General features: G+C 37.5%; 1 protein-coding gene across 5 annotated transcripts in view; it reads right to left on the reverse strand.

Annotated features, from left to right (window-relative positions):
• Window positions 1-14689, reverse strand: part of STARD6 (StAR related lipid transfer domain containing 6) — a 42605-nt gene that overhangs the window by 23086 nt on the left and 4830 nt on the right. For 3 of the 5 annotated variants that reach the window (XR_001887489.1, XR_001887490.1, XR_001887491.1), the window contains one exon: window positions 14544-14624. The exons of 1 other annotated variant lie outside the window; for it this stretch is intronic. Coding sequence is in view for 1 of the 4 variants with exons in the window: in XM_017882992.1 (XP_017738481.1) it covers window positions 14544-14592 (49 nt within the window). In the remaining 3 variants the exon portion in view is untranslated. The remainder of the gene's footprint in view (window positions 1-14543; window positions 14625-14689) is intronic. One more of the 5 variants, XM_017882992.1, reaches the window with a different exon arrangement.

Below are 14689 nucleotides of genomic sequence, written 5' to 3' on the forward strand. Positions count from 1 at the left end.
GGAGTCTACAGAGACAGGCAGGCCTCCTTGAGCTGCTGTGAGCTCCACCCAGCTCGAGCTTCCCAGCGGCTTTGTTTACCTACTTAAGCCTCAGCAATGGTGGGTGCCCCTCCCCCAGCCTCGCTGCTGCCTTGCTGTTAGATCTCAGACTTCTGTGCTAGCAATGAGGGAGGCTCCGTCGCCGTGGGACCCTCCTGGCCAGGTGTGGGATGTAATCTCCTGGTGTGCCTGTTTGCTAAGACCCTTGGTAAAGCACAGTATTGGGGTGGGAGTTACCCGATTTTCCAGATGTTGTGTGTGTCAGTTCTCCTGGCTAGGAAAAGGAATTCCCTTCCCCCTTATGATTCCCAGGTGAGGCGATGCCTCGCCCTGCTTCAGCTCTCGCTGGTTGGGCTGCAGCAGCTGACCAGCACCGATTGTCCAGCACTCCCTAGTGAGATGAACCCAGTACCTCAGTTGAAAATGCAGAAATCACCTGTCTTCTGTGTCGCTTGCACTGGGAGCTGGAGACTGGAGCTCTTCCTATTCGGCCATCTTGCTCCACCCCTTGGTCAATTGATTTTTGAAAAAGGAGCCTAGACAGTGTAATGGGGAAAGAAGAATCTCCAACAAATAGTGCTGGGACAATTGGATATTTACATGCAAAGACATTGAATTGGATTCCTACCTCACACCATACAGAAAATTAACTCAAACTGATCACAACAGACCTTTATGTAAGAAATAAAACCATAGATTCCTAGGGATAAATCTTTGTGACTGTGGGTCAGACAATTAGTTCTTGGATTCAACACCAACAGAACAAATAACACAACAGAAGACTGATAAATTGAACTTCAACAAAATTTTTAAAAATTGTGCTTCAAAGGACACCATCAAGAAAGTGAGAAGACGACGTACAGAATGGGAGAAAATAGTTTCAAATCATATATGTGATACTAAATTCGTATCCAGAATGTATAAATAATTCTTCCAACTCAACAATAAAAAGACAATCCAGTTTTTTAAAAAAGAGTTTGGATAAATATTTATCTAAAAAGATACATGAATGGTCAATATGCATGTAATAAGAAGCTTATGGGCACAAGTCATTAAGGACATGCAAATCAAATCCACAGTGAGATACTATTACATACCCAACTAGGATAGCTATAATCAAGAAGACAGATATGAAAAATGTTGAAGAGGTGGAGAAATTGGAACCACTGCTGTTAGGAATATAAAACGGTGCGACCACTCTCTAAAATGGTCTGGTAGTTCTTCAAAATATTAAACATAGAATTGCCATATGATCTAGCAATTCCGGTCCTAGATCTATAGCCAAGAGAAATAAAAATATATGTCCACACAAAAATGTGTATACAAATTTCATAACAGAATTATTTATAATACCTAAAAGATGGAAGCTAAATGTATATTAACTGATGAATAGATAAACAAAATGTGGCATATCCATACCATAGAACATTATTCTGCAATAAAAAGAAACGACGTACTGACACAAGCTGCAACATGGATGAACCTCAAAAACATGATAAAAGAATTTGTGAAAGAAGCAAGTCACAAAAGATCACATAGCATATGATCTCCTTTATAACATGTCCAGAATAGGCAAACATAAAAGGCAGAAGCTGTCACCTAGTCACCTGGGGCTGGGGTGAATTGGATAATGGGAAGTAAATGCTAGTAGGCACAAGTTTCTTTCTGGGTGAGGAGAATGTTCTAAATGAAGTTATGGTGATCCTGGTACAACTCCGTATATATCCTAACAATCACAGAATTGTACACTTAAAGTGTACATAAATTTAGGGTATATAAATTATCTCAATAAAATTGTTAAAAATGAATTAGTTCCACAAGTTCTTTTTTCTGAATTAGAGAATGACACTAAATTTATTTATCATCTAATCCATTGCATAAAAATTATAACAAAATTCTTAATGTCTCTAGAGTAGGTAGAGAACCTATATTTTATCTAAATAACTTGCTCTAAACTGCAAACCAAAATAAGACGATTCAGTAATTTATAAACTAGTCATCAGCAATTATTTTGTTATCATATCTCTTAATTATCAATTTGTATTTATTCATTATAAATATATTTCCCAATTTCCTGCTCTGCCCACACCCAGTATTATTTATAAACCAGCTGATGTTAATGGTGGTGGAGTTATTGATGATACTGATGTTACTGATTTTTTATTTGTGAAATAGAGAGTTGTGTGAAATGACCTAATATAAACCCCAAATTTTATTTTTAAAATAGTACTACAATATTCATCATTGAATAACATAACTTTTCGTTCCTTAAGTTTTTCATAAAATGGAATGGCAGCAGAGTTTGAACAACACTTTCCAAATTATTATATTAATAATATGTGAATTATTTTGTAGTTAAGAAAATTTTAAGTTTGGGAAGATACTGAACCAGGTTTAAGAAGATATTAAACTGGGGGGTTTTTCATTGTTCCTCCAAATATATCTACACATTATGTAGAACAGGATGAATCCTGAGCTGTTAGAACTCTTTATTTTGGTCACAGCAACTTTATTAATTACATTTGTTACTTTAAAAAATGTTTAACCTGTGATATGGTTTGGTTCTGTATCCCCACCCAAATCTCATCTTGAATTGTAGCTCTCATAATTCCCATGTGTTTTAGGGAGACCTGGTGGAAGATAATTGAATCACGGAGGCGGTTTCCCCCATACTGTTCTTGTGTCAGTGAATAAGTCTCATGAGAGCTGATGTTTTTTATAAGGGGTTTCCCCTTTCACTTGTCTCTCAATCCTCTCTTGTCTGCTGCCATGTAAGACATGACTTTCACCTTCTCCCATGATTGTGAGACCTCCCCAGCAACATGGAACTGTGAGTCCATTAAACCTCTTTCTTTGGTAAACTGCCCAGTCTTGGGTATGTCTTTATCAGTAGTGTGAAAATGAACGAATACAACCTGTTTAAACCTGAATGCTTTAATTTATAAAACTTACAAACTGTCTCACACGTCTGCCTCAGAAGGTAGAATAGAGGATTAAATGTAGTGGTGGTAATGATGGTGGTAATAAGTAGTAATGATGGAGGAGAAAGTAGTATGCTAAACAAGCATGAAATGCATATAGGCAGAAAAGGTACATTCTGCTAGAATCCATCTCTGGAAAATCTGCTTTCATTATTCCACAGATACATCTGACAGTTTTGATGAGGTCAGAGAGAATTATGATTAAGAAAGTACAGCATCTGAGGTAAAGTCTTGGTGTCTAAGTTTTTGTCTCACTAACACTAGCTAGGTTACTTGGAGATAGTAACTTACATAGGCCCTTATTCATTTGTAAAATGGGGAAAATAACAGTGCTTACATTGTGGGAAATATGAGAAATACATTTAGAAAATGAAAGAAAAGTATTTAGCACAGTGCCTGACATATAGTAAGACATTACTGTTCACTGCTTCTAACACTGAGATAAATGTGTAAACCCGTGTGCTGGTAGGTCTATATTTCATCCCTTAAGAGCAGAAAGGAATGAAATTCCAACCAAAGAACTGCCCCTCTTTCAGGCAAATGCTTAAAGCTAACCACAAAAGGCCCTTTTTGAGTGACAAATTATTAAGAAAAGGCATAAGTGTTGAAAAATTATCTTGAGTTTTTTTTGTACTGCAGTTATAAAATATATAACTTTCCATTTGGTAGCCAGTATAATATAACTAAAGTCCATAAATTCATTCAATAAATATTTATTGAGTGTCTTAGTGAGAGACACTGTTCTAGTGCTAGGGATACTGCAGTGAACACAAGTGATTTATCTCTAGTCTGGTGACTATTAAAGTTAGTATCTTCATCAAGTTTATATTCTAATAAGAGAGACATATAATACATAAGAAAACAAAGAAGATAAATTTCATATAGGGAAAAGTGCTATGAAGAAGATAATAGCAGAACAGTGTAGTTAATAGAAGTTGAATGTGTGTCTATTTGGAAACTTTGGCCACGTGGCTAGAGTCATTCTGAAGAGGAGAAAATGAAACTGAAATCTTGAAAATAAACATGACATTAGCCTTGGAAACATTTTGGGGAATAGCTTGCCAGGCAAGAGAAGAGCAACTAAAAAGGCTCTGAGATGGGTTTAAGTTCAGTGCATTCAAACAACAGAAGTTCATTGTGACTGTAACACAGGGACAATGAAGAGAAGTGGTCAGAAATGAAGTCAGAGAGGTAAGCAGGGCCCAGATAGTTACCTGCAGGTTACGATAAAATCTTTGGACTTATTTCAATAGGTTTTGGGGAAACAGGTGGTTTTTGGCTACATGGATAAATTCTTTGGTGGTAATTTCTTGAGATTTTGATGCACCCATCACCTGAGCAGTGTACACGGTACCCAATGTGTAGTCTTTTATCCATCATCCTCCTCTCACCCTTTCCCTGGAGTCCCCAAAGTCCATTATATCATTCTTATGCTATCATAGCTTAGCTTTCATTTATAGGTGGGAAAATACGATGTTTGGTTTTTCATTCCTGAGTTACTTCACTTAGAATAATGGTCTCCAACTCCATTCAGGTTGCTGTGAATACCATTATTTTGTTCCTTTTTATAACTGAATAGTGTTCCATGGTTTATATATACCACATTTTCTTTATCCACTCATTGGTTCCATATAATTGCAATTGCTAATTGTGCTGGTATAAGCATGTGTGTGCATGTGTCTTTTTCATATAATGAGTTCTTTTCCTCTGCATACATACCCAGTAGTGGGGTTGCTGGATCAAATGGTAGTTCTACTCTTAGTTCTTCGGGGAATCTCCATACTGTTTTCTATAGTGGTTGTACTAATTTACATTCCCACCAGCAGTGTAAAAGTGTTCCCTTTTCACAGCCATGCCAAAATGTATCATTTTTTGATTTTTAAATTATGGCCATTCTTGCAGGGGTAAGATGGTATCTCATTGTGGTTTTAATTTTCACTCCCTTGATAATTAGTGATGTTGAGCTTTTTTTTTATATGTTTGTTGGCCATTTGTATATCTTCTTCTGAGAATTGTCTATTCATGTCCTTTGCCTGCTTTCTGATGGGATTATTTGTTTCTTACTTGCTGATTTGTTTGAGTTCTTATAGATTCTGGATATTAGTCCTTTGTTGGATGCATAGTTTGTGAATATTTTCCCCCATTCTGTGGGTTATCTGTTTACTCTGCTGATTATTTCTTTTGCTATGCAGAAGGCTTTTAGTTTAATTAGGTCCCATCTATTTATTTTTGGTTTTGTTGCATTTGCTTTTGAGTTCTTGGTGATGAACTCTTTGCCTAAGCCAATGTCTAGAAGAGTTTTTCCAGTGTTATTTTCTAGAGTTTTCATGGTTTCAGGTCTTAAATTTAAGTCTTTGATCCATCTTGAGTACATTTTTGTAAATGATAAGGGATGAAGATCCAGTTTCATTCTTCTACATGTAGCTTGCCAATTATCCCAGGACCATTTGTTGAATAGGCTGTTCTTTCCCCACTTTATGTTTTTGTTTGCTGTGTTGTGGATCAGTTGGGTGTATTTGGCTTTATTTCTGTGTTCTCTATTCTGTTCCATTGGTCTATGTGCCTGTTTTTATACTAGTTCCATGGTATTTGGTAACTAGAGCCTTGTAGAATAGTTTGAAGTTGGGTAATGTGGTGCCTCCAGATTTATTCTTTTTGCTAAGTTTTGCTTTGGCTATGTGGATTCCTTCTTGGTTCCATACGAATTTTAGGATTTTTTTTCTAGTTCTATGAAGAATGATGATGGGACTTTGTTGGGAATTGCATTGAATCTGTAGACTGCTTTTGGCAGTAGGGTCATTTTCACAATACTGATTCTACTCATCCATGAGCATGGGATGTGTTTCCATTTGTTTGTGTAGTCAATGATTTCTTTCAGCAGTGTTCTCAGTTTTCCTTGTAGAGATCTCCCACCTCCTTGGTTAGATATATTTTTAAGTATTTCTTTTTTTGCAGTGACTGAAAAGGGGGTTGAATTCTTTATTTCATTCTCAGCTTGGTCATTGTTGCTGCATAGCAGTGCTACTGATTTGTGTACACTGACTTTGTATCCTGCAACTTTATTCAATTATGAGATCTAGGACCTTTTTGGATGAGTCATTAGGGTTTTATAGGTGTATAATCATATCATTGATCAACAGTGACAGTCTGTCTTCCTCTTTACCCATTTGCATGATTGCTCTGGCTAGGACTTCCAGTACTATGTTGCATAGAAGTGGTGAAAATGGGCATCCTTTTCTGTTCTAGTTTACAGGAGGAATGCTTTCAACTTTTCCCTGTTCAGTATAATGTTGATTGTGGGTTTATTACAGATGGCTTTTATTACTTTGAGGAAAGTTCCTTCTATGACTATTTTGTTGAAGATTTTAATCATAAAGAGATGCTGAATTTTGTCCAGTGCCTTTTCTGCATCTATTGAGATGATCAAAATTTTTGTTTTTAATTTTGCTTATGTGATGTATCACATTTATTGACTTGGGTATGTTAAACCATCCCCGCATCCTGGGTATGAAACGCATTCGATCATGGTATATACTATCTTTTTGATATACTGTTGGATTTGGCTAGCTAGTATTTTCTTGAGGATTTTTGCATTTGTGTTAATCAGGGATATTGGTCTTTTTTTTTTTTTTTTTTTTTTTTTTTTTTATGTCTTTTCCTGGTTTTGTTATTAGGGTGATACTGGCCTCACGGAATGAAGGGAGGATTCCTTCTTTCTCTATCTTTTGGAATAGTTTCAGTAAGATCATACCAATTTTCTTTGAATGTCTGATAAAATTCAGCTGTGAATCCATCTCGTTCTGGACTTTTTTGTTGGCAATTAAAAAAATATTGTTTCAGTCTTGTGACTTGTTATTTTTTTTCTTTCAGATTTTCTATTTCTTCCTGATTTAATCTAGGATGGTTGTATTTTTTCCCAGAATTTATTGATCTCCTCTATTTTCTAGCTTGTGCCTGTAAAGGCATTCACAGGAGCCTTGAATGATCTTTTTGTATTTCTGTAGTATCGGCTGTAATATCTCCCATTTCATTCCTAATTGAGCTTATTTGGATTTTCTCTCTTCTTTACTTGGTTAATCTTACCAATGGTCTGTCAATTTTTTCTTTTCAAAGAACTAGCTTTTTGTTTCATTTATCCTTTGTAATTTTTTTGTCCCAATTTCACTGACTTTTGCTTTGATTTTTGTTATTTTTTTCTTCTGCTGTGTTTGGGTTTAGCTTCTTCATGTTTCTCTAGTTCCTTGAGGTGTGAGCTTAGAGTGTCTATTTGTGCTCTTTCAGGCTTTCTAATGTAGGCATTTAATGCTATGTACTTTCCTCTTAGCATCACCCAGAGGTTTTGATAAGTTGTGTCACTATTATTGTTCAGTTCAAATAATTTTAAAATTTCCATCTTGATTTCATTGGTGACTCAAAGATTGTTCAAGAGCAGATTATTTAATTTCTATGTATTTGCACAGTTTTAGGGTTCCTTTTGGAATTAATTTCCAGTTTTATACCACTATGGTGTGAGAGGATATTTGATGTAATTTTGATTTTCTTAAATTTATTGACACTTGTTTTATGACCTATCATATGGTCTATCTTAGAGAATGTTCCATGTGCTGATGAAAAGAACATATATTTTGCAGTTGTTGGGTAGAATTTTCTGTAAATATCTGTTAAGTCCATTTGTTATATGCTACTAGTTTAAGCCCATTGTCTCCTTGTTGGCTTTCTGTCTTGATGACCTATCTAGTGCTATCAGTGGAGTACTGAAATCTCCCACTATTATTGTGCTGCTGTCTATCTTGTATCTTAGGTCTAGTAGTAATTGTCTTATAAATGTGGGAGCTCCAGTGTTAGGTGTGTATATATTTAGGATTGTGATATTTTCCTATTAGACTAATCTTTTTATTATTATACAATGTCCCTCTTTGTATCTTAAAGCTGTTTTTGCTTTAAAGTCAGTTTTTTTTTCTGATATAAGAATAGCTATTCCTGCTGCTTTTGGTTTTCATTTGCATGGAATATCTTTTTCCACCCCTTTACCTTAATTTTATGTGAGACCTTATGTGTTAGGTCCCTTGAAGACAGCAGATGCTTGGTTGATAAATTTTTGTCCTTTCTGAATTCTGTATTTTTTCAGTGAAGCACTTGAGACATTTACATTCAATGTTAGTATTAAGATGTGAGGTAATGTTCTCTTCATCATGCTAGTTATTGTTTTAATATCTTTTTTTGTGTGTGTATGTTATTGTTTTATAGGCCCTGTGAGATTTATGCTTTAAGGAAGTCCTATTTTGGTGTATTTCAAGGTTTTGTTTCAAGATTTAGAACTCCTTGTAGCATTTCTTGTAGTGCTGGCTTGGTAGTGGCAAATTCTCTCAGCATTTGTTTGTCTGAAAAAGACTTCAGCTCTCCTTCATTTATGAAGCTAACTTTTGCTGGATACAAAATTCTTGGCTGACAATTATTTTGTTTCAGGAGGCTAAAGATGGGACAATTCCTCTGGCTTGGAAGGTTTCTGCTGAAATATCTGCTGTTAATCTGATAGGTTTTCCTTTATAGGTTATCTGATGCTTTTGTCTCACAGCTCTTAACATTTTTTCCTTCATTTTGACTTTAGATAACCTAATGACTATGTGCCTAGGTGATGATCTTTTTGCAATGAGTTTTCCAGGTGTTCTTTGAGCTTCTCATATTTGGATGTCTAGATCTCTAGCAAGGCCAGGGAAGTTTTCCTCAATTATTCCCTCAAATAAGTTTTGCAAACTTTTAGATTTCTCTTCTTCCTCAGGAACACCAATTATTCTTAGGTTTGGCCATTTAACATAATTCCAAATATCTTGGAGGCTTTGTCCATTTTTTTTGTTTTTTGTTTCTTTGAGACAAGGTCTCACTCTGTCACCCAGGCTGGAGTGCAGTGGTGTGATCTTGGCTCACTGCAACCTCCACCTTCCAAGCTCAAGTGATCCTCCCATCTCAGCTTCTCAAGCAGCTGGGACCACAGGCATCCACTACCATGCCCAGCTAATATTTTGTATTTTTACTAGAGACAGGTTTTGCCATGTTGCCCAGGCTGGTCTCAAACTCCTGAGTTTAGGTGATTCACCCACCTCAGCCTCCCAAAATGCTGGGATTATGGGTGTGAGCCACTGTGCCTGGTCCCAGCTTTTAAAAATTATTTTTTTTCTGTGTCTTTGTCTGATTGGGTTAATTTGAAAGGCTTGTCTTTGAGTTCTGAAGTTCTTTCTTCTACTTGTTCTAGTCTGTTGTTGAAACTTTCCAGTGCATTTTGTATTTCTCTGTGTCTTTCATTTCCAGAAGTTGTGATTGTTTTTTATGATATCTATTTCTCTGGAGATTTTTTCATCCATTTCCTGTATTTTTGAAAAAATTTCTTTAAGTTGCTTTTCATCTTTCTCTGGTATCTCCTTGAGTAGCTTAATAATCAACCTTCTGAATTCTTTATATGGCAACCCACAGATTTCTTCTTGGCTTGGATCCATTGCTAGAGAGCTGGTATGATCTTTTGGAGGGTTATAGAACCCTGTTTTGTCAGATTACAAGAATTATTTTTTTTGTTTCTTCTTGTTTGGGTCTACTATTTCAGTGGAATGCTCTGGAACTTAAAAGCCTGTTGTTCAGATTGTCTAGTCCCAAGAGGTGATCCCTTGATATGGTGATCTCCCCCTTACCCTAGGGATGGGGCTTCCTGAGAGCCAGATTGCAGTGATTGTTATTGCTTTTCTTGGTCTAGCCACCCAGCAGGGCTACAAGGCTCTGGGCTGTGGCTGGGGAATGTCTGTTAAGAGGCCTGTAATGTGATCAGTCTTCAGGTCTGCCAGCCATAGATACCACATCTGCTGTAGTGGAAGTGGCAGGGGAGTAAAGTAGACTTTGTGAGAGTCCTTGGTTGTAGATGTTTCGGGTGCTGGCTTTCTCAAATGCTGGTTATGGTAGCAGTGAAGTTGTCATGTGGACGCACTCAGGACCTCTGGTTAGACAGGATGTTCCAGGAACATCCTGGAAGTAGCTGTTGTCTTCCCCTAGGATAAGGGTTATTCTGTCATGAGTTGCTGTAATGGCCTGAGTTAGTTGGCCTCCAGCCAGGAGGTGGTGCTTTCAAGAGAGCACCAGTAGTAGGGGGATCTAAGCTTGCCCTAAGTTGGCCAGGGTATGTATTTTGGTTTCTCAGGCAATGGGCAGGGCCATAAAGCTCTCAAGAGTTTCTGTCTTTTGTGTTCGATTACCAGGGGGGAGGAATACCATAAGGTGGGGGCAGGATTAGGCAGATCTGGCCTCAGACTCTCCTTGGGAAGGGCTTGCTGTAGCCACTGTGGGGAATAGGGGGGTGGTCTTCAGCCAATGGGGTTATGTTCTAGAGGCAACTGTGGCTGCCTTCTGCTGTGTCATATAGTTTGCCAGGGAAATAAGTGATAGCAGGTAGCAAGGGTCTCACCCAGCTCCCACGCAGTTGGTGAGGCCAGTCTTGCTCCCATAGTGCCCTACTCGGACTTTGCCCCAGGTCATGAGCTTCCCTGCTGAGAAGGTAAGCAAAGTTTTTGGAACTTGCCCCTCCTTGCCTGCCCACTCCATTGGTGGTGACTCCCACACTTGTATCTGCAGCAGTTCCCATTTGCAGCACCCCCCACGGCCCCGATCCCACCGATTCTCTCAAGAAAATTTTTGCCTCATCAAAATTATTACTAATTTCAGTTGGGAGTTTCTTTCACCCTGTGACCCCTCCCTAATTCCACTGGCTGCCTTCTCTGAGGGCCCCTGTGACATATAGTCATGGATGGCTTCCCTGGGCTCAAGCTGGACACTGAGAGTGCCTGCAAAGCACTTCCTGCCACTGCTTTTGCTTTTATATTTCACTCAGCTTCTTAAATCCATTTCATCTCTAGGTATGGTTATATCCCTCTCCCATGATCTGGATTTTCAGATTCCCCAGTGGGGATGTGTGTTTGGAGGCAGGTTTTCCCCCTTCCACACTTTGGGAACTCACAGTTTTTCACCTGTCTCATGGAATCTGCAGCGAAGTGCTGCTTCTTTCAAAGGTCTGTGTATTCCTTTGGTTTTCTTGGTATACTCCTGCAGTAGTTCTTGGAGCACAAGTTCATGGTGTGTCTCCACAGGCTGTTCTGTATGTCCAAGTGGGAGCTGCATATTAGTCCTGCCTCCTATCCACCATCTTATCCCAAAGTCTCAGTTTGCAGAATTCTTCTGGACTTTTAGATCAATGGATACCTTTAGAATATTTTAGGCAGCAGAGTGACAATCTGAATGATAATTTCAAAAATATACTTTGGCCATTGTGTGAAGAGTGGGATGTAGTTGAATAAGAGTAGACACAAGGAGATTAGGAGGATACTAAAATAATCCATTGAGAGATGATAGCAGCTCGCACTAGGATGGCAACAGAATAATAATGAAAATTAACCTACTTTTCTCTGTACATATTTGGTCACTTAAAGCCTCTATCAGAATCCAAATCTGAGGTCAATCATCCTTTCTGTTGGCCAACATTTTATAAGCACCTTCTCGGTANTTGGAAAATTTGAATCAAAGTCACACAAGTTTTTTACTTCAGGACTTCTCTGAACCTTAGAGTGAATCTTTCCTGGTGTGGTGGCCTACACCTGTAATACCAGCACTTTGGGATGATGGAGTGGGAGGAGTGCTTGAGCTCAGGAGCTGAAGGTCAGCCTAGGCAATACAATGAGACTTTGTCTCTACTAAAAATAATAATAATAATAATAATAATTATCCAGGTGTGGTGGTGCACACCTGTAGTCCCAGCTACTTGGGAGGCTGAGGTGAGAGATAGAGGCTGCAGTGAGCTACGATGACACCACTGTACTCCAGCTTGGGTGACAGAGCAAGACCCTATTTCAAAAAAAGAAAATAGAAAAATAAAAAGATAATATAGTATGAAGTATTTTAGAAACTTATTTGACAGCAGTGCAACCCACTTTTTTTCCAAAAGGCATTTTAAGGTATTACATTTCTCTCAGATGCTAGTTTGGCAGACTGCACTGGACCTACCATATATCTCCAAAGTGTATAGTGTTTATATTTAGTTGCCCATTCTAAATTCATATGCACATATTTCTTGCTTCCTTTTTATTCCCAACTTTTAAAATAAAGCCATGAAGCTTTGTTTGAAGCACCAAAACATTTTAAGGTTCCCTATCTTTCCTCCCTATTTGATAAAAATCTCACTTTCTTTTTACTTCGGCTGGGGAAGGTAAACTTCAAATGAGCTAACATATTCTGCTTGATTTATTTTACAAGAACCTAAATACTTGCCATAGCTGATTTTGAAAAAAAATACATATTGACAAATACAAACTACTTTCATTATACTCTCCTTACGTACATAAGAATGTACAAAATTAGGATAGGCAGTGGGTCATGCTGGAGAAAATATGCATGTAAAATGGAGCTTCATGTACTTTTTAAATCAATGTTAAATTTAAAGCTGTTTGATACTTAATAGACTATAGCTCAACTATAAAACAGAATCAAAAGACAGTTTTCCAAAACCACTGTGCAGTAGGCAGGCTCTAAAGTGATCCCCAATAAACCCCACCTCCTGTTACTGACATTCTGTGTAATCTCCTCCCTCTGTATCAGGGCTGGATCTAGTGATTCACTTGTAATATAAAGAATATTGCAAAAGTGATGGATGTCACTTATGCAATTAGGTTGCAGAAAGACATCGGCTTCTGCCTTATTTGCTCTTTCTTGCTGTCTCCTAGCCCCCTCATTGTGAGGGAAGTAAACTGCTATGTTTTCAATAGCCCTATGGAGAGGCTATATATCAAGGAACTAAGGAAGGTTCCACCCAAGAGCCATCAAGGAACTGACGACCTTAGTCCAACAAGCCCGTGAGGGACTGAATCTTGCCAACAACAATGTGAGTGAGTTTGGAGCATAGCCTCCTTCAATTGAGTCTTCAGATGAGACCTAAGCCCATTTGACACCTTGATTACAGCCTTGTGGATTCCTTGAGGCAGAGGCACCTAGCAAAGCTGTTCCTGGATTCCTAATCCAGAGAAGCCATAAGATAATGAATGTTTAAGTAGTTAAGTTATGGGATAATTTGTTGTGCACCAATAAATACCTAGTACACAGTGCATATAAATTTCACTCAAACTGTGAGTGCAAAAAGTACCAACTGTTTAGTTTTGCATGTAAGAGTAAAATACCTCTGATAAAAATTTCCAATAAAGCTTTAGAACAGCTTAACAGAACCTATTCTTTGGCTCTAGGCATTTGTATAGCACCCTGTATATAAATACTCAATAATTACTTGTAGACTAAATGAATAACTTCCAAGCTTTTAAAAAATGCCAAGGTTGCTGTCTGCACTGGTCTGATCTGTAAGATATCAAAAAGCCATATTATCTAAAAGTTAATTCCCCTAGTGTACCTAGGCTTGACCACACCCACTCCTCCCTCAGTTTATTTTTGAAAGTGCCTCTATTGGAATCATTATTTCGATAAGGTAGGGATTATTTTCCTGATAATTGTTAAAGTGAGTGGGAGAAAGCATATCAGCTTTGTCCAATGGTAAAAAATTGAGTTGAAATATAAGATAGGTAAACTTTAGTGAAATTTTATAAAAGAAAGAAACATAAAATGAGGTAGTTGAAAGAAGGAGTGGACACCAAAAGGAAAGGAACTGAATAAAATTTATGATGATCTGATGGCCCTGATGTACTATCATGAGCAATAAATGAACTCTGAAAGATTAAGCTAAAAAAAGTCGATAGACTTTCCCTTAGGGTACTTGTATTTGAAATAATTTGATCCTTAAAAGTATATTTAAAAGAAGCATACAGAAAAAATGCATATTTAAAATGAGGAAGTAGGCCGAGCACAGTGGCTCACACCTGTAATCCCAGCACTTTGGGAAGCCAAGACAGGCAGATCGCTTGAGCTTAGGAGTTCGAGACCAGCCTGGGCAACCCCATCTCTACAAAAACATATAAAAATTAGTTGGGCGTGGTGGTGTGCACCTGTAGTCCCAGCTATTCAGGAGGCCGAGGTGGAAGGACTGCTTGAGCCCAGGAGGCAGAGATAGCAGTGAGCCGAGATTATGTCACTGCACTCCAGTCTAGTGACAGCCAGACCCTGTCTCAAAAAAATAAAATAAACTGAAGAAATAAACTTTACTTGTTAATGGCTCATTTAACGGACATATGAAGGGTTTAAAATTCCATAAAATATTACTGTTAGCAAGAAAATGCCAATCTGCTCTTATAGTAATTATTTCTTGAAGTGAAAATTTCCTATTTTAGTGAATTAGTAATTATAAGAGATTTTTTATCTGATTGTCATCAGATTCGAAAATAGAAGATTAGATGGTATCTAATTGCTGTATTAATATCACATTTCAGCCTAGTGACAATAATTTCTATTTATTACTATAAAATAATTTATTATAGCTAATGAAGCAGCACTGAAATTCCAGATACATCAATGACATTGAATTTAAAACAGTAATTGCAAATAGAAGATTGTACTCACAGGTTTCCATGGAATTTTCTAGAAGCCTTACTGGAAACAGTTATCTTTTCTCAAAGGGGAATAAAATCCACAAATAATTAGCTGTCAAATGCAGGAAAATGAAAATGAAAACAAAAGTAAAAAAACTTTTTTTCTGGTTTGTAAAA

Source organism: Rhinopithecus bieti, unplaced genomic scaffold (assembly GCF_001698545.2).
Source record: "Rhinopithecus bieti isolate Rb0 unplaced genomic scaffold, ASM169854v2 scaffold_13674, whole genome shotgun sequence".
Lineage (NCBI taxonomy): Eukaryota > Metazoa > Chordata > Mammalia > Primates > Cercopithecidae > Rhinopithecus > Rhinopithecus bieti.